At 43.9% G+C, this 21,519-nt stretch overlaps 1 protein-coding gene across 6 annotated transcripts in view; it reads right to left on the bottom strand.

Moving 5' to 3' along the window:
* nhs (NHS actin remodeling regulator) overlaps positions 1-21,519 on the bottom strand; it is a 350,753-nt gene that overhangs the window by 38,287 nt on the left and 290,947 nt on the right. For 5 of the 6 annotated variants that reach the window (XM_033032741.1, XM_033032736.1, XM_033032737.1 and 2 more), the window contains exon 3: positions 6,323-6,444. In XM_033032741.1, coding sequence (XP_032888632.1) covers positions 6,323-6,444 — 122 coding nt within the window. Of the gene's footprint in view, positions 1-6,322; positions 6,445-11,825; positions 11,888-21,519 lie in introns of those variants that run through there. The other variant, XM_033032739.1, reaches the window with a different exon arrangement.

Here is a 21,519-nt window from a genome sequence, read left to right as displayed (position 1 = left end):
ACCAAACCCGAGCACAATATTCCAAATGTGGCCTCACCAATGTCTTGTACAACTGTAATCAAACTTCTTAACTTCTATACTCAATACCCAAACCGATGAAGGCCAATATACCAAAAGCATTTTTTATCACCCTTTCGACCTGTGTCACCACTTTCAATGAACACCTCAAGGGGTTTTACTCCATTAAACTCCATGAGCCATTCTTCAGCCCACTTGTCCAGCTGATCAAGCTGCAATAAATGTTGACACCATCTTCAGTGTCTACGAAATCACCTACTTTAGTGTCATCTGCAAACTTATATGCAACTTTAGCTTGTTCTTATGAGGGAGCCGTAGAAACAAAATTTATTTAAATCACTATTTGACCTTCCTCTACTGAAATTAAATCAAGACATAAACAGATTTTTCGTAATTTCTCGAAATGCAAAGTAAGTTGTCACTAAACAAACCCACTGAAGACTCTTTATATTCCAATTCTTGCTTTGTAACATTTACCCAGCCAAAAGTAAACATTTCAGATAGAAACATAGAAAATATGTGCAGGAGTAGGCCATTCGGCCCTTTGAGCCTGCACCGCCATTCGATATGATCATGGCTGATCATCCAACTCAGTATCCCATCCCTGCCTTCTCTCCATACCCCCTGATCCCTTTAACCACAAGGGCCACATCTAACTCCCTCTTAAATATAGCCAATGAACTGGCCTCAACTACCTTCTGTGGCAGAGAATTCCACAGATTCACCACTCTCTGTTTAAAAAATGATTTTCTCATCTCGGTCCTAAAAGACTTCCCTCTTATCCTTAAACTGTGACCCCTTGTTCTGGACTTCCCCAACATCGGGAACAATCTTCCTGCATCTAGCCTGTCCAACCCCTTAAGAATTTTGTAAGTTTCTATAAGATCCCCCCTCAATCTTCTAAATTCTAGCGAGTACAAGTCGATTCTATCCAGTCTTTCTTCATATGAAAGTCCTGACATGCCAGGAATCAGTCTGGGATGTCAGGACTTTCATCCCAGGACTTTCATAACAACTCACAAATAATATTCTTCTGACATATAAATATTCAGCAAAGCTGGTGAACCATTAGGATTGTAGGTAGTGAATTTCAGTGAGTCTAATATTGTGGGATTGAATTAGTCCTGAAGCCATGGAGAGTATAAGATTCTTGAGATAACCAATGAAGATGTTCGGATAATATCAGTGGAGCAGTATTATGGTATCAGTGACTATGTCAGCCAGGTTGAATATAATTATGGAAAATAATAGATGTAAAAACTCCAAATTGGGGAGAGCCAGCTTCACTAAGATGGGATATGATTTAACAAAAGTAGTGTGGAAACAGCAGGTTGAATTTAAATCCATGTTCAACTAGTGGGAGATATTCAGGAGGGGATAGTAAGATTTAAATCACAATTGTTCCAAAGAGAGAAAGTTAGGGGCACCAAGAATATCATTAAATATAAAAGGATCAGATAAATCAACCAAAAAACATCAAGGGAAATCTTATATCAAAACTCAGTACTTCCAGACTAAATAGCTGCAACTACATTGGGCTAAGTTTTAAGTTAACGTGGTCTCAACTTTACAGGTGACCCTTGCAATATTGCCATTTTCGTTATGGAAATTTGCCCATTTAGAATTCACAAATCACTACCCAAAAATGTGAGATATGGAATAAAATTTCCTACCACAGATTTTATGAGAAAATAAATAAATAAACAGAATAATTTGCTTTGATAGATGGCGTGGCGTGGCGTCAAGTTATGGAAAATCACAATCTAGCCTGTTTTCTAGGAATGCAAACTGTTGGATCGCAATGTATTGTTACAGGAATATGTGGTCTGAGGTATAACTGTAATGTTGCAGGTGTAGCTGGTCTTGGTCTGGGAATTCTTGGTCTGGGAACTCCAACACTTAGTGTATATTTAACCGTCAACCATCACAAAAACATCACTGGATATGAGGCATGAGCAAGAGAGTGGAAATATCTGAAGGCCCAAAAGAAGAGGAATTATTTGTGCATAGCAACATTTAGGTATACTACATGATTCAACTTCAGTAATAAAAAGACAAATTTAAATGAAAATTGGGAACCTAGTGGGAGTTTCAAAAAGTTCTTGTTTTTCCTTCAGGGTCCTCTACGTACAGTATAACTTACTATTGCACAAACTGGATTTGTCTGCCTACCACATTAATTGTTTACAAGCCCTGCTCCATTGTTATCCTAAGTGCTCCTGGCTGTGAATATCTTAAACTGCAGAGCCCACTTCAAATGAAGCAAAATGCATCCACCTCAAAAATTCCAGCCCTATTCTTGCAATGTGATCCAATGTGATCTCTTGCCAGTGTCTTACCCATCCTTTGCCTCCACTCACCAAATTGTACTCCAGCCTTTACTCTAGCCTGTCCTTGATCACTCCGCCTCTGCCCCCACCCAGACTATTGCTCTCCTCATTGCAATTCCTGGAGAGGTTACTTAAAGTTGGAGAATGCAATGTTCATACAATTGGGTTGTGAGCTACCCAAGCAGAATATGAGGTGCTGTTCCTAAAGTTTGCATGTGGCTTCACTCTAGCAATAAAGGAGGCCCAGGCCATAAAAGTGGATATGGAATTGTGAAGGGGAGTTAAAATGGTTAGTGACCTGCAGTTAAAATGGTTAGCAATCATTCGGCCTTGGCAGACCATGCACAAGTGTTCAGTGAATCGGTCGCCTAATCTGTGCTTGGTCTCAGCGTTGTAAAGGAGGCCACTTCGGGAACACCGAATGCAGTAAATAAATGAGGTTTGAAGAGGTGCATGTGAAGCTCTGTCACAACTGGAAGGGCTACTGAGGCCCCTCCCTATGTGGAGGTCTCCCCCACACCCCCTGTGGTTGCAGAGGATAGTATCTGAGGAGGGGGCAGTCTGGGTGGGAAGAGTTGAGTGAACCAAGGAGTTGCGGAACAGGCAGCAACTCTGGAGAGAAGGAATGGGTGACGTTTCGGGTCGAGACCCTTCTTCAGACGAAGGAGTTGCGGAGGCAGATGATGATGCCTGATATTGCACATACCCTTCTCCCGAGTTAGACAATCTCAATTTTCATTAAATGTGAAAATAGATGAAATCCAGGAACAATGTAGGGGAGCTAGAAATCTTTTGGTATGTAAAAGATTCTTTATAGGTGCTGAGAATACTGTTGCTGTGATGCTGGACATAATAGTGCATGGTAAATGCATGTTACCATGGAAACAGAAGAGCAGCAGAAAGCAGACTATACTCATTCAGACCTGGTAACAAAACTGTCTACAAACGACTGACATTATTAGTTCACAGATCACTTGAACACTTAAAAAGATTATGCAGAAAGGATGCCTGCCCTCTCCTTTCAGTGCCTAGGACAGTACTGAGTTGGAGTAATGGGATCCATCAACCCTACCTCCAGCCAGCAGTTCCTTGCAGAACCATTGGCTGGTTGCTGTTCATTCTTCAGCTCGGTTCTCATTTTCGTGCCTGTGCATTTAAAGGCACAGTCGCAGAAGAGCTGAAGATCAGATTCTAACACTCATGTACACAGTGCAGTGGCAAACTAACCTACCAACCTGCAGGTTTTTGGAATGTGGGAAGAAACCAGAGCACTCAGAGGAAACCCAAGTAATAACAGGCAGAATGAACCCATGTCTCACACGGAGGTGGCAGCTTTACTAGCTGCATCATTTTGCCTTTGCATTAAGCACATCTTAACATTTGATTTAATAGTGGTATGTAAGTATTTTTTATTAAATATATGTTTTAATTTATTTTATATATTAACTTAAATCTATTTGAATGTTTTTATGAAATATCTCTTGACAATCAGCGGCATTTAAAAACACTTCACAGGCCTTTGGCAGGATATGCTGCCTGAATCTTGGTCATCCCTTAGAGCCTATGCCTGTGGTTTATCTCTCAGGATCAGCTCAGATACAAGCAGTCAGCGTGGACAGGTGGATACTGCAGGTGGCAGACCTAATAAATGGGTTTTGTGCCAAGCGACGCTCTTTTTACTTGTAACAACATCATTCATGTGGTGCTGGGTATGATTAAGCAATGTTAAAACTGAGGAATAATTTCTGCAGGTACACAAAAATTCTGGAGAAACTCAGCGGGTGCAGCAGCATCTATGGAACGAAGGAAATAGGCAACGTTTCGGCTCGAAACGTTGCCTATTTCCTTCGCTCCATAGATGCTGCTGCACCTGCTGAGTTTCTCCAGCATTTTTGTGTACCTTCGATTTTCCAGCATCTGCAGTTCCTTCTTAAATAATTTCTGCAGGTTAGGCTTAGTTATCCTATGGAGAAAAAAGACTTACTTTTACATTCTCAGGCTGACTCAAAGCATTTCACAGCCAATGAAAGACTTTCAATTAAGAAATAATCAGCTACCAAGGCAGTTCTCACAAACTTCCCCTGTAAGAAATCTGATCTTACACAAGTATCAGCATGGTGCTGATTTATTACAGTGCTCTTGCTCTTCCAATCTGAACACCTACAGGATGCATCCCCTGTACTTTTAAAACAAGACATATTTTAGAGCTGTGTGCTGCGTTGCCGGAAAACCTGCATGAAACCCTGCCTTCCATTGGTGCTCATGATGCAAGGTATCGCCCACAGAGCAATGTGGAGAGGCTACATGTGAGTGCTGGTGTTGGCTGGACTAGGAAATCAGTGGCAAACATTTAGTGCTGAGACGAGGGCATCAGGGTACCCTGGCGAATACTGTCATTGCTGGGACTGTCAGCAGCTGTTTCATGCATTAACAAACCAACCCAGATCCTACAGTCTCTCTCAAACCATCCTTTGAATGGGATGCAAGCTGTTGGTTCCACTTCACTTTGTGTGGCTGCACAAGTTTAAAGGCCAATACTCACCACAGAAGTTGATGCCTGATTGAGAAATCGCCAGGCTGGGAGGACCTTCGCGATTGCTGCCAATCCTCAGCACTGCCAGCCAGGAAGCACATCTCTGCTCTCCATGGCATAGTGCGCAGTGGTAGAGTTGCTGCCTTACAGTGCCAGAGACCCGGGTTCGATCCTGACTATGGGTGTTGCCTGTATGGAGTTTGTATGTTCTCCCCGTGACCTGCGTTGGTTTTCTCCAGCAGCTCCTTTTTTCCCCCACACTCCAAAGCCGTACAAGTTTGTCGGTTAATTGGCTTTGTATAGCTGTAAATTGTCCCTAGTGTGTGTAGGATTGTGTAAGTGTGCGGGGATCGCTGGTCGACGTGGACTCGTTGGGCTGAAGGGCTGGTTTCCGCACTGTATCTCTAAACTAAACTAAACTAAACTAAACTAAACTAAACTGCTTAAGACCAAACCTAATGGGCAGTATTTCCAGATTGTGGGCGCATAATTCAGGCCACGTTCCTGGCACAACAGCTTTTCAGTAAAGCATCCCGACGCCGGAGTACCATCACCCGGCGAGAACATCGGGCGCCGTGGCGGCGACTGTGGAGGCCTCAATAGGCCCAACTATGGGTGGACAAGAGGATGGGGACTGGACTTTGTGCCTTCCCCCACAGTGGGAATCACTGTGGGGGGATGTTTTGGTGTTGAATTTCTTTATGAATACTGTGTTGTATTTTTATTAGTGTGCTGCAAGGACATCAGAATTTCCCCTGAATAAGGGGATTAATAAATTAATCAATCAATCAATCAATCTCTGCACGTAAAGTGCTTAAGATAATTTTAGGTGTGATTCCATGGATGGTCTTGTACCCAAGGATGCGCACTGAGCATGAAGCAAGGTACCAGTTTATTTCTAGATTGCGAGATTGCTCCCAAGTGGCAATTCAACAGTGCAAACTGGTCAGCATGTCATTTCACATCATATCACCATTTTAATAAATTAATTATATTGATCTCCAAGGTAATACACTAAGTGTCTACATAAATTATTCAGCTAAATAGAGATGATAGATTTTCAGCAAATTTGCATTCAGCCTAGTTTCAAACATTTATGGCACAGATAATGATTTTCTTTACATTGCCGTATAACTTAAATGACTTCCTGTAGCCTGTATACCCCAGAGAAATGTGCTTGCAATGTTTAATGGGGAATGTAGGTGGGAGTTGATGATTTTCCCAAGCCAGGAAGAACAGCGCCTCACCACAGTTTCTCCACAATATATCTAATCCAACTCCTTTCCCACCTTGCCAACATGGAGAGTGTGGCATGTTCACCTCAGGGAGAACTCTCAATGCACCTATGTGAAGTTCTAAATGTACAAAGTACTGTGTGATCACAATGCAAACCCAGTGTAAAACCAAACTCATTGACTAAAGCGTGAAAGGGTGAACTTACCTTTGTGATTTGGTGCTTCCTCTGCGCTCTGAGCCTGTGGTTGTGTTGTGTCAATGGCAGTGGTGGGGGCAACATTGACGGGGGTTTCATTAATCGTCTCTCTCCAAGTTGTCTCTGATGCTCTGTCAAGGAACCAGAATACAACATCAACACATGCCCTGTCAATTCTGGCAGATGCTGGTGTTGAAAAATATACGTGCCAGCTCAAACCTTGATAGTCTCCCTCCCATTCTCTCCATATCTGATCATCTTTTCTTGGAATGAAGCTTTCCAATCCAGGAAATCTGAAATGTCCTCTTTTTTCAGGAAATACAGCTCCCCCCGCTGAACCCACTATAGTTGACCAAGCCGTTCGCCGGATCTTATCTACATCCTGCACTCTGCTCTCATCCTATCTGCACCCAGCAGAACAGGGGTAAAGTTCCCTTAGTTTGTGTCTTTCATCCCATCAGCCTCTACATCCAGCTCATCACCCCTTGACATTTTTTCTGCCAGCTACAACATAATCCCACCACCACTCACATCATCTTCTCCTCCCCACCGTGGAACACGCTCTCTATGACTCCCTGCTTTGCTAATTTCTCCCCCTTCCTACGCACATTACCCTTCAACTATAGGAGGGTAATGTGCGTGGTACTGCACTTGTCACTGCACCTCTTCCCTCACTTCCATCCAGGCCTAAACAATCCCTCTGGGTGGAATGAAGATTCGCCTGCACTTTCTCCAACTTCATCTATTGCATCCAGTGATCTCAACGTGGTTTCCTCTGCATTGGTGAGACCAAATACAAACCGCTTTGCTAAGCACCTGCTGTGGCCACCTGGGTCACTCTGTTGGCAGTCATTTTACTCCCCCTTCCCATTCCCACACCAATTTGTCTGTCCTCTTGCTCCTCCACTACCAGAGGAACAGCACTCATATTCTGCCAGGGTAGTCTACAATCCAACGGCATGAACATTGCATTCTACAGTTTCCAACACACTCCTTTCACTGGATCTCTTTTCCCCACCTACTGCTCACTCCTCCCTTCCCTCTATTGTTCCTATCTGCCACCACCTCTCCTCATTCAGTTTCACTCTTCACCTTCCTTTCCTATCAGGATCTAAAATATGCAGACATTTGCTCTCCATCCTCTGTGGCTACCTCCACCCTTCTCATCCCCCAACTGGCCGTTATCTGTTCATCAACCCTTCTTCACCTATTGCTTGCTACCTCCTGCGCCATCCCTACCATCAACTTGATACTGGCTCCTTCTCCTCTACCCTTACAGTCTAGGTAAAGGGTCTCAAACTAAATACTCATCTGTCCATTTCTTACTACAGATGCTGCCTGACCCACTGAGATCCTCCAGCTGCTCTGTCTTTTTTTGTTACAGATTCCAGCATCTGCAGTCTCTGGTGTTGCCTTGAAAGTTCCCCATCAATACCTTACCTTAATTTAAATGACTGTAGAATGATTTTCCATGCAGAGACGGTGTCTCTTCAGAAATTAAGTCTATATCTTTGTTTAGAGAGTGCACCATATTTCAAACTATTGATCACAACTGCTATGAGTTATCAACTGAACTACAGATTGGATCTTGGATTCATGAGCCATGCACAAATCAACTGGCACAATTCTCCTACTAGAGCAGTAATTGCACTTCATAAAGAATTTCCATTGGAATCGTGAAAGATGCTTTGTAGATATATTTTGCCTTTCTTACATACGTCAGCGGTCTGGATATTTACGGCACAAGATTATTTGCAATGTTACTGCTTGAATTCATTTATAAATTAGGGCAATTCTGGGACTGATCGCACAACAATGATACAATATCTGACAATCAGTAAATTGCAGAAGGCTCAAGAGTAGAGTAAAAAATATTTAACTGTCTTATTTGAAGAGGTTACTCGGGAAATTGATGAGGGTAAAGCAGTGGATGTTGTATATATGGACTTCGGTAAGGCCTTTGACAAGGTTCCTCATGGAAGGTTGGTTAAGAAGGTTCAATGGTTGGGTATTAATGGTGGAGTAGCAAGATGGATTCAACAGTGGCTGAATGGGAGATGCCAGAGAGTAATGGTGGATGGTTGTTTGTCAGGTTGGAGGCCAGTGACTAGTGGGGTGCCACAGGGATCTGTGTTGGGTCCACTGTTGTTTGTCATGTACATCAATGATCTGGATGATGGTGTGGTAAATTGGATTAGTAAGTATGCAGATGATACTAAGATAGGTGGGGTTGTGGATAATGAAGTAGATTTTCAAAGTCTACAGAGAGATTTATGCCAGTTGGAAGAGTGGACTGAAAGATGGCAGATGGAGTTTAATGCTGATAAGTGTGAGGTGCTACATCTTGGCAGGACAAATCAAAATAGGACGTACATGGTAAATGGTAGGGAATTGAAGAATGCAGGTGAACAGAGGGATCTGGGAATAACTGTGCACAGTTCCCTGAAAGTGGAATCTCATGTAGATAGGGTGGTAAAGAAAGCTTTTGGTGTGCTGGCATTTATAAATCAGAGCATTGAGTATAGAAGTTGGGATGTAATGTTAAAATTGTACAAGGCATTGGTGAGGCCAATTCTGGAGTATGGGGTACAATTTTGGTCGCCTAATTATAGGAAGGATGTCAACAAAATAGAGAGAGTACAGAGGAGATTTACTAGAATGTTGCCTGGGTTTCAGCAACTAAGTTACAGTGAAAGGTTGAACAAGTTAGGGCTTTATTCTTTGGAGCGCAGAAGGTTAAGGGAGGACTTGATAGAGGTCTTTAAAATGATGAGAGGGATAGACAGAGTTGACGTGGATAAGCTTTTCCCACTGAGAGTAGGGAAGATTCAAACAAGGGGACATGACTTGAGAATTAAGGGACAGAAGTTTAGGGGTAACATGAGGGAGAACTTCTTTACTCAGAGAGTGGTGGCTGTGTGGAATGAGCTTCCAGGGAAGGTGGTGGAGGCAGGTTCGTTTTTATCATTTAAAAATAAATTGGATAGTTATATGGACGGGAAAGGAATGGAGGGTTATGGTCTGAGCGCAGGTATATGGGACTAGGGGAGAATACGTGTTCGGCACGGACTAGAAGGGTCATGATAGCCTGTTTCCGTGCTGTAATTGTTATATATATATATGTTATATATGTTATGTACCGTGAATGGAACAATGAAATTCTTACTTGCTCCTATACTCAACAAGAGGAGTTGAGTATAGGAGCAAAGAGGTCCTTCTGCAGTTGTACAGGGCCCTAGTGAGACCACACCTGGAGTATTGTGTGCAGTTTTGGTCTCCAAATTTGGGGAAGGACATTCTTGCTATTGAGGGAGTGCAGCGTAGGTTCACCAGGTTAATTCCCGGGATGGCGGACCTGTCATATGTTGATAGAACGGAGCGGCTGGATTTGTATACTCTGGAATTTAGAAGGATGAGTGGGAATCTTATTTAAACATATAAGATTATTCAGGGTTTGGACACGCTAGAGGCAGGAAACATGTTCCCGATGTTGGGGAAATCCAGAACCAGGAGCCACAGTTTAAGAATAAGGGGTAAGCCATTTAACCATATAACCATATAACAATTACAGCACGGAAACAGGCCACCTCGGCCCTTCTAGTCATTGCTGAACACTTATTCTCACCTAGTCCCATCTACCTTCACTCAGACCATAACCCTCCATTCCTTTCCCGTCCATATACCTATCCAATTTATTTTTGAATGATAAAATCGAACCTGCCTCCACCACTTCCACTGGAAGCTCATTCCACACAGCTACCATTCTCTGAGTAAAGAAGTTCCCCCTCATGTTATCCCTAAACTTCTATCCCTTAATTCTCAAATCATGTCCTCTTGTTTGAATCGTCCCTACTCTCAATGGATAAAGCTTATCCATGTCAACTCTGTCTATCCCTCTCATCATTTTAAAGACCTCTATCAAGTCCCCCCTTAACCTTCTGCGCTCCAAAGAATAAAGACCTAACTTGTTCAACCTTTCTCTGTAACTTAGTTGCTGAAACCCAGGCAACATTCTAGTAAATCTCCTCTGTACTCTCTCTATTTTGTTGACATCCTTCCTATAATTTGGCGACCAAAACTGCACACCATATTCCAGAATTGGCCTCACCAATGCCTTGTACAATTTTAACATTACATCCCAACTTCGATACTCAATGCTCTGATTTATAAAGGCCAGCACACCAAAAGCTTTCTTTACCACCCTACCCTGAGATTCCACCTTCAGGGAACTATGCACAGTTATTCCTAGATCCCTCTGTTCAACTGCATTCCTCAATTCGCTACCATTTACCATGTATGTCCTATTTTGATTTGTCCTGCCAAGATGTAGCACCTCACACATATCAGCATTAAACTCCATCTGCCATCTTTCAGCCCACTCTTCCAAATGGCCTAAATCTATCTGTAGACTTTGAAAATCTACTTCATTATCCACAACGCCACCTAATTTAGAACGGAGATGAGGAAAACACCGAGAGTTGTGAGTCTGCGGAATTCTCTGCCTCAGAAGGCTTTGGGGGCCGGTTCTCTAGATGCTTTCAAGAGAGTTAGATAGAGCTCTTAAAGATAGCGGAGTCAGGGGATATGGGGAGAAAGCAGGAACGGGGTACTGATTGTGGATGATCAGCCATGATCACATCGAAGGGCCGAATGGCTTACTCCTGCACCTATTGTCTATTGTCTATTGCTTCTAAGCTTTATTTAAACATCAGATATCCCATGAAAACAGCCAAGTTATTTTAACATATGTTATGTACAATCATAAAAAATAAAAATGAGCTGTACCAAACTTATGCAAATAACAGATATCAGAATAGTATTCTTAAACTGTGATTCAAATAGAGGATTTAAATCCACAAATCGAGGATTTAAATTCCAGAATTTCTCTGCCATAAATCCAAATAACATGAATGCTGGCGGTGGACTAAATAAATACTTAAATGAATTTCGAACTTTCATACGGCAAACATATATGGTGGTGTGATGAAACTTCTATTCTACAAAACTCTGATCAGAATGAACAATCTTGGGGAAAAGTTACAGTACTCTTGCACACTACTGCCTTATTTAAATGTAGCCCCATTGTGTGGAGCTTAGGAGAGCTTAGGTCATAGCCCAGCAGAGTAGTGAAGAATTTACAGCATTAATTTGCACATATCCGAGGTCCAAGGAGTAGCAGTAGTACCTCTCAAAAAGCTAAATTGCTCAGAGAGAAGAAGTATTTTGCCCGAAATTCACATGAGCGGTAATTCACACTTTCAGTAGTGATGATAGAACATAATTCACAGACAACTGTTCCCATTTCTCTCACACACACACACACACACACACACACACACACACACACACACACACACACACACACACACACACACACACACACACACACACACACACACACACACACACACACACACACACACACACACACACACACACACACACACTTCTGTTAATCCATAATTGAAGACAAAAGCTTTCCCCTCGGTGTATGTTTCAATGCCAACGGTACCTCTTTCACCCAGTCTGCGATAACGACCCATTGTTCCACCGACTGCTCTCCTCCGTAGAATGCTGCCTTGCAGTATCAGCTCTCAGCAGGCTTCTCAGGAGCACAAACTTCACTATGGCAGAGTATGGAGCTGAGGCGCCCAATCCACAGACTGCCAGCTGCACATTGGGCAACACTGCTGCCCAGAGAGACTATTTGCTTTGCATAGGACTTCAAAATGATGCTGAATTGATTCAGTCAGTGACAGCTTAGAATGAAGCCATCACGGGTTGCACCAACACAGCAGTACAATGGAGCTGCAGTAGTTTCTGATATTAGCCAGACAATTCATGCATTCCACAAATGGGAAGCTTGATTTTTAGCTTTCATTAATTTGGCTGTAAACACCAATTCCACAATTCAGAAAAGAAACTTTCCTTCTGTAGACATCGCCCTGATTATTTATACTAAAGGGCCTGTCCCACTTATGCGATTTTATCGGCGACTGCCGGCACCTGTCACAGGTCGCCGAAAATGTTCAATGTGTTGAAAATCCAGCGGCGACCAGAAAAAGGTACGACTCTTTGGGTGACTACTCACGACCATACAGGCGTCACCCAAAGAGTCGCCAAAAAAATCGGGTAAGTGGGACAGGCCCTTAAGTGGGACAGGCCCTTACGTCCTTCATCAGGTCTAAATATATATTTAACCATTAGATTGCAACGAGACTGATACAGTGCTCCCAGTAAAAAGTACCAGTGACTTTTAAAATATTTATATGAGGAAGTTGTAATTTGTTGCAATATATTCTGTGATAACCACTGTTCCAGTGTAAAGAGATGAATTGATGGGTAGGCCTCTGACATACTGTGTTCAGCTTTCTGTAGGCTATGGGTGAGATTGAAAAGGGCCCAATCTTTGGCCTTACACCTCTAGGTGAATTGAGGACTAGTGGACATAGGTTTTAAGTGAAGGGGAAAAGATTTAATAAGACTATGAGGGGTAACTTTTTCACACAAAGGGTGGTGGGGATATAGAACAAGCTGCCAGAGGAGGTAGTTGAGGCAGGGACTCTCCCAATGTTTAAGAAACAGTTAGATAAGTACATGGATAGGACAGGTTTCGAGGGATATGGGCCAAACATGGGCAGGTGGGACTAGTGTAGCTGGGATATGTTGGCCAGTGAGGGCAAGTTGGGCCGGATAGCCTGTTTTCACGCTGTATCACTCTATGACTCTAGCCTCGAGTTTTAATCACTTTCCTCTCTATTTCAGATGACTTTGCCCCTGAACAATCATAACTCTTATTTGGTTGTTACCTTTGATTTGCCTCCTCAGGTGCATGCTTTGCATACATAATGCATAGCTGGTTTCACTGGAATAGTAAGATCTGACTGACCATGCATTATTCCACAAATCATAAACCCCTTTATCTTGGACCTTTCTTCTGCATCAGTGGCTCTTATGCTTTGTCCTCAGGCCTTCCCTTTAACCTTTCTTCACTATCAAGCTTAACACACTTCAGATTATTCCTAGCTTGACTGAATTTCACTCCACTTTCATCACATGATGGCCTCCCTGCTCCTCTCTCTATCAAACATGCCTGTTCCCCTGACTCTTTCCTTGCCCTTATTTTAACTGATATTCATAGCCGACCCTCTTGTTGCATGATCTACTTTCTTCTAGACTTCTTCAAATAACTGCACCTCAGTCTCCACTATTCTTTCCATCAGTCTCATCTCTAAACTCCACTCTAACCCAACCCTGTGTTTATACTCTACACAAGCCCATTGCCACCCTTCCTTAATACTTATTAGCATTACTATTTATTTCTTTTTCATGCCCTTCACCCAGTTGACTTAAATGCACCAGTTACTCTAAAGATGCTGCCTGAACTGCTGAATTACTCCAGCACTTTGAGTTACTCATGATTCCAGCACCTGCAGTTCCTTGCGTCTACATTTGCTTCATTCGGCTGCTGCTGTAGCAAGTTCCATGTTCTCACCACACTCTTGGTATAAAAATTAGCCCTGAATTCTCACATGGATTACTTTGCCACATATTCTGCACATACCCTTTCAAAGTTTCACACATGTGTCTCATGGATTTTCTTCTCGCACTGTACTGTTGACCACCCTGGAGACCTACTTTAAATATAATCATATGCCCTCTATTCTTTCCACTCTACACTAGGCTCCTTGTTGGCATCAGGACTTCGATCTACTATTTCACTAATCAAAAGAAGCAATTCATTGCAATTCATTGCAAATGCTGGAAATTAAATCACAACAATGCTGGAAATATTCAGAGAGGATTGACAAAAAAAGTTAGTGTTTCAGGTCAATTACCTTTCATATTAGTGAGATAAAGTTAGAAAACAGCATGTTTTAAGTTGCAGAGAAGGGAATGTGAATAAAGAAAAAAACAGATTTAAAGGGAAGTTTTAAGACAGGCTGGTGAGTGATAGGTGGAAACATAAGGGGAAAAAATTAGCTCAGAACTTCCTCCTCCCCCAACAGGTTCCATCTGCCCAACATCCATTTTACTACCAACCCACTCTCACCCCTTCCTCTCACTTTTTTATATTGGTCAGCTTTCCTCCACAATCTCGATCCTGATGCAGATTCTCAACATGAAATGCCAACCATCTCTTTGCCTCCAGAAGTGTTGCCTGACCCGCTGTGTTCCGGCAGCAGCTCCATTTTTGCTTCAGATTTTGGTATCTGTAGTCTCTTGCGTCTTCTTACCCCGTTAGTTATTCTTTCAGATTGATCCTGATGACTGTGGACTACATTTCTGGACCTATATCCTTTTAATTCCTCAATATCATCAATCTCCATGTGCTGACTGCAAAAACCACGACTTGGTACCTTCAATCTTCAATTTCCTTATACTGCCTTAGTGGGCGTTTTAATATCAACTTTCCATAGAAGTCAGCTCATACAAAACTCTGCTGCAATTCCCATCCTGTCTTACCCTGCATCCAGTGATTGCTGATATCTTCAGGGTAGATTCCACCAATGGTCCTGAATAGCCGGGTGTTGCCCAGTTGACAGTTGCTGGCAATAGATCCTGTCCTGTTTACCCAAACTGACAAGATTCATAGAAAACATCAAAGTCTAAAAAGTAGGTCATCAAAATACCATGAATAAATCATTTCCCACCAGCAGCTGTGAGGACCTCTGCAATATTGCCACATTTAATGAGCCTGCCTAATTATTGTCGTGTTTCCACCTTGCACTGCTTGGCAAATTTCAAGAAGTGCGGGAATCCATGGATGTGATATTAATTTTAAAAATATGTTGTATCACACCCACTCAGCAAATAGCATTTTAAAAGGCAGCTCTCCGCAATTGAGAGGGCTGCAAGTAGTCTTTTGTGCTTGAATTCATTACAGAAGGCAACAGCTCTCTGATATGTTCACATTTTAACCGCATCTATCATCACGCTAACGCTAACTCATGTGTTCCTCAGGCAAAGAGTCTACCCGTTATTTTGAGCACAAGGGTGGGCTCATGGAATTCAATAAATTATCATGCCTTTTTGATTAAGGGCAGATGTTTCTATTTTTTTGCTGTGTGTTTCTTTGAGATTGGAAACAAGCTGCAAGGGACAAGAAATAATTGATGGCAATGCACCCTTCCCAGGATGGAGTAAATCATTATGCCCACTAGGTGGCAGAAGATCCCTCTTGTGTGTAAATCTATCCCAAGCTCAGAAGCCTCCCATCAACCTTAAACAAAAGCTGAATAACACTTTATAAGATAAATAAAATATCTCTGACAAATGTTCATGAACTGAAATGTTAACTTCATTTCCATCGTTTGTCATTCCCTAACCTGCTGCTGTCTCCAGTATTATGCAGATTGCTCGACTAACAAAATCAAAGTACATTTTTTTAAATTAAGTTATCATTTGGCGTACCTTTGGAAATTGGGTTCAGTCACAGTTTCTTTTATAAAAAAAACAGGTCTAATTACATTCAGGAACACTCTGTTGTTTTCAAACATTAACTAATATATGAGGCATAACTGTAAATGCACCAATGTAACAACAGGGAGAAGACCACATGGCTGACTAGTCCAGGTCATTGTTAATTTTCCACATGAGAACATTGATCTAGCCATTTAGCCATCCTGTTCCACAGCCCATCCAGGTGAACCTTGAGTGCTGGCAGTTTCTGCTCAGTTGGCTACACTCTTGCCCAAGTTCAGAGGCTACTGATTAAAGACTCAGTCCGCAGGCTGGAGAGCCGAATCAAGGTTAACAGAGCAAAGAGAATGCGACTGAGGTTCTGTCTGTCCTGTTCGGTGGAGGTATAGGATCCAAAGGTTGTATTCTGTGAAAGGCAACTTGCAGCTCACTGGATATCAATTCAAACAACTAAATTTAAGAGAAATGCAATTTCTTTATCAGCACACGATTGTTTCTTGTGTGCAACTTGGCTGTTGCATTTTTACACTGTATACACCAAAGAAGATATAGGCTGGCAACTTGGTAGATTCTATTTTACATTACCACACAAAGTCAAGATCTACAGTACAGGGTTGTGTCGAGACACAGATCTGGGGAAGGCTATAAAACAATTTCTGCAGCTTTGCAGGTCCCGAAGAGCACAGTGGCCTCCGTCATTCTTAAATGGAAGAACTTTGGAACCACCAGGATTCTTCATAGAGCTGGCCGCCCAGCCAAACTGAGCAATCAGGGGAGAAGAGCCTTGGTCAGGGAGGTGACCAAGAACCCGATGGTCACTCTGACAGAGCTCCAGAGTTCCTCCGTGGAGATAGGAGAACCTTCCAGAAGGACAATTATATCAGCAGGCCCTGGTAGAGTGACCAAGCAGGCCCTGGTAGAGTGGCCAGACAGAAGCCACTCCTCAGTAAAAGGCACATGACAGCCTGCTTGGAGTTTGCCAAAAGGCACCTAAAGGACTCTCAGACTATGAGAAACAAGATTCTCCGATGGAAACCAAGATTGAACACTTAGGCCTGAATGCCAATTGTCACGTCTGGAGAAAACCAGGCTCCGCTGATCACCTGGCCAATACCATACCTACGGTGAAGCATGGTGGTGGCAGCATCATGCTGTGGGGATGTTTTTCAGCAGCAGGAACTGGGAGACTAGTCAGGATCGAGGGAAAGATGAGCAGAGGAAAGTACAGAGAGATCCTTGATGAAAACCTGCTCCAGAGCGTTCTGGACCTCAGACTGGGGCTGAGGTTTACCTTCCAACAGGATAACGACCCTAAGCACTCAACCAGGACAATGCAGGAGTGGCTTCATGACAAGTCTGTGAATGTCCTTGAGTGGCCCAGCCAGAGCCTGGACTTGACCCAATCGAACATCTCTGGAGGGACCTGAAAATAGCTGTGCATCGACGCTCCCCATCCAACCTGACGGAGTTGAGGAACCCGAGGGATTCCTATGAAACATTTTTTACACAAAGGGTAGTAGGTGTATGGAACAAGCTGCCCAAGGAGGTAGTTGTTGCAGGTACTATTACAACATTTAAAATAAATTTGAACAGGTACATGGACAGGATAGGATGTTCTTAAGATAGACACAAAATGTTGGAGTAACTCAGCAGGACAGGCAGCATCTCTGGAGAGAAGGAATGGGTGACGTTTCGGGCCGAGACCCTTCTTCAGACACTCTGAAAGTGCCTGTCCCATTGAGGCTATTTTTAGGCGACTGCCGGCGTCTGTCATAGTTGTAGCAGGTCGCCGAAAATCCGACATAAAATTTGGTTTTATTGCGTTGGGAGAACGGGTTGCGTTGAGGGAATGGGTGAGTGGTGGAATATTACGCTGGGGAACGGGTTGCGTTGGGGGACCAGGCCTCCCGTGTGACTGGGACCCAACGGGTCCCACTTAGTCTAGTGACAGTTAAAAACATCGGTACCAATCCACAAATCCATAGCAGAATAGTTTTGTTAAAAAGTTACTAAACATGCATAGAAATGTTTGATCTGATGAAAAGTAGTTTTTTCTCTTTCCACAGAAATTGAGTATAAAATGGATCAATAAATACACGTTTCTACATTCGCACTGCTTGTATCACTACGCAATTGAGTGATTTCACAGTTTGACCACCAGGTGGCCCCTTAGCCCAACTTTCTGACTGAGATTGGGCACAGGCAATGGGGTGCAAGATTGCAACCTTCACGTGGTCCATCCGCCCTGTTTCGATGAATGCAATCAACCCCGGCGTGCACAATCAAATAAGATCAAATAGAACAAGTTGTCCTACAACTTTAGGCTGTGCACGCCATATGCAAGAAGAAGGCTCAGGCACTTATAGACCTTTATAGCCTCTGTATTTTACTGTGTACTTGATAGGGGAGTGTATGGAGATTGGGTGCTTTGGAAATGTAATCTCTGCTGCAATGTTAGAAATGCAGCAGCCAATTTGTGCAATAGTACAAGCAAAATAATAAAGAGCTGATAACATATTATACAATACAATACAATACAATTCAATTTATTGTCATTTGGACCCCTTGAGGTCCAAACGAAATGTCGTTTCTGCAGCCATACATTACAAACAAATAGACCCAAGACACAACATAATTTACATAAACATCCATCACATTGCTGTGATGGTAGGCCAAAAAAACTTATCTCTCCACTGCACTCTCCCCCCCGATGTCAGAGTCAAAGTCAAAGCCCCCGGTGGGCGATGGCGAATTGTCCCGCGGCCATTAAAGCCACGCCGGGTGATGCAAGGTCGCACACCGGGTTCTAGATGTTAGAGCCCCCGGCGTGCGCTCGCAGAGTCCCGCGGCCATTCCAAGCCGTGCGGGGCGTTGCTGTAAGGCCCCGCTCCAGGAGCTCTTCAACCCCGCAACTCGGGCGGGAGAAGTCACCGTTGCGGAAGCCCCGAAAAGCTGTCTCCCTCCAGGGAACCGCGGGCTCCCGGTGCCGCCGTCCGCCAGACCCGCAGTTGCAGCCACCGAATCTCCGGAGGTCGGGCCACAGCAGCGTCCACCACAGCTCCACCCGCACTGGACTCGGCCAGCTCCGCGACGGTGAGGTGAGTAGTCGGCACCAGAGCCCCCGGTCTTCCTGTTGGAGGCCGCTCCTCGTTGCAGCCCCAACGACAACGGAGACCCGACAAAGAAAAGGTCGGGTCTCCCGTGCAGGGAGAGATTTAAAAGTTACCCCCTCCCCCCCACACCACCCCCACCCCCCCCCCACACACATACCCCAACAAAAAATAACAAAAACTACATAAAAACATAGACATAAAATAATAAAAACGCAGACGGACTGCAGAGGCCGCTGCTGACGAAAGTCGCGCCGCCCACTTATGTGTAGGAAGGAACTGCAGATGCTGGTTTAAACTGAAGATAGACACAAAAAGCTGGAGTAACACAGGGTGACAGGCAGCATCTATGGAGAGAAGGAATGGGTGATGTTTCGGGCCAAGACCCTTCTTCAGACAGGGTATTCTTTAGATAATATATTAATCTACACCTTGGTTGAAAGCTGAGCATTGGGGTAGAAAGGGATAATTGAATTCTAAGTTTAATGGAATAATAATAGAAGGTGTTGTAAAATAAACAGCAATGTACTGTTCTCATCTCTTCTGATTGCTATTTCCATTGACTTCTCTGTAGTATTTGGATGAATGAATACATCCCCTCCTCCCATGCCAACTTACCCTTCCCTCTCCCATAGGCTTCCAGTTGGTTAATATCTGGGTCAGTTCTGCTGCTTTTGCCAGTCACTGTTGCCCATTGCCTTCTGTCAGCCACTCCCAGCATGTCGCATCCCCGTTATTTCACACATGTGCTTTTTCCCACCTCCCGATCATGCTGTCCAACAGCACAAAACAGTTTCTACCCGGATTCAGAGAGATGGCCACAGCTTAAAAAGGGACAAAAATTCCATTCAATTTTCTGTGCGAGATAGTGGTCTATCCGAAGCAACCAGTCTCAGTTGACCTTGAAATAACTATATTTTGCAACCATAGCACTGCATTACAATCAGCAATTAATCAGCAAAAAGTGGTGTGCTGCCTTTCACACCCGATAAATATGACCAGGAAAGATCCAAGGAATATGATGTAACCACCAATAATGTAAGATTCAAGCAGAGCAGCAATGCATAACTTTTTTTGTCAGACGGATAACAAGAAGCCCCTTTACATCAATGTAGAAGTTCCAAATCTCCTAAGAGGCCTTTATCAGTTTCATTCCAAGTGTCCTCTGATGTTAAATCACCTATGCAGTCCATTGCATTCTGTCCAGTTGTGAAGTGCTATTTTCCTGTGCTTTATCAACAGTTAGACTGGAAATTTGGGCAATAAACCTACACAAGGTTAGAGCATGTTCAGTAATTCTATTCATACAATGGAGAGTGGCTCAGGCAGCATCTTTTTTTTTAGAGATACAGCGCAGAAACAGGCCCTTCAGTTCACACCAACCAGCGATCCCTACACTAACACCATTCTACACACACTAGGGACAATTTACAATTTTACCAAGTTAATTTACCTATAAATCTGTACGTCTTTAGTGTGGGAGGAAACCGAAGATCTCTGAGAAGACACACGCGTTCATGGGGAGAATGTGCAGGCTCCATACAGACATACATACAATACATACAATACATTTATTTGTCATTTGGACCCCGTTGAGGTCCAAACGAAATGCCGTTTCTGCAGCCATACATACAAAACAAAAAAGATCCAAGGCCCAACACAATTTACACAAACATCCTTCACAAGCGCATCTTCTCCTCGCTGTGAAGTAAGGCAAAAAAAAACCATATCTCTCCCCTGCACTCCCCTCTCCCCCCCATGTCAGAGTCAAAGACAGAGTCAAAGCCCCCGGCGGGCGATGTTAAATGTCCCGCAGCCATTAAAGCCACGCCGGGTGATTCAAGGCCACGCACCAGGTCTTGGTGTTGGAGCCCCGGCGGGCTCTTGGTGTTGGAGCCCCGGCGGGCGCTCACAAAGTCCCGCGGCCATTCCAAGCCGCGCGGGGCGGTGATGTAGGCCCCGCTCCAGGTAATCTTCAACCCCGCAACTCGGGCGGGAGAAGTCGCCGTTGCGGAAGCCCCGAAAAGCGGTCTCCCACCAGGGACCCGCGGGCTCCCGGTATTACTGTCCACAGACCTGCGGTAGGAGCTTCCGAATCTCCGGGTGTTGGGTCACAGCAGCGCTCCACCACAGCTACACCCGCTCCGGACTCGGCCAGCTCCGTGATGGTGAGTAGATCCGCAGCTCCGCGACTGGAGCCCCAGGTCATTCCTGATGGAGGCCGCTCCACGTTGCAGCCCCAACGACAACGGAGACCCGACAAAGAAAAGGTCGGGTCTCCCGTGCAGGGGAAAGACCTTAAAGTCCCCCCCCCCCCACCCCCACCCCGACAAAAAAGCAATAAAAACTACATAGAAACAAGACAGAAAACAATAAAAAGACAGGCCCACCGACAGCACCCATAGTCAGGATCGAACCTGGGTCTCCGGCGCTGCAAGTGTTATAAGGCAGCAACTCTACCGCTGTGCCACTGTGCCGCCCATGGAGTGATGGAAGATAATTTACAGGCAGACAAAAATGCTGGAAAAACTCAGTGGGTGAGGCAGCTTCTTTGCAGGGAAGGAATAGGTGACGTTTCGGGTCGAGACCCTTCTTCAACATATTTACATATATTTTAACTAATGAAGTTAACTGCTGTATTTTAGTTGTTGATTTAAAGGTGTTTAATTTATC

This window comes from Amblyraja radiata, chromosome 14 (assembly GCF_010909765.2).
Source record: "Amblyraja radiata isolate CabotCenter1 chromosome 14, sAmbRad1.1.pri, whole genome shotgun sequence".
In the NCBI taxonomy this organism is placed as follows: Eukaryota; Metazoa; Chordata; class Chondrichthyes; order Rajiformes; family Rajidae; genus Amblyraja; species Amblyraja radiata.
This window is presented reverse-complemented; position numbering and strand designations above follow the sequence as displayed.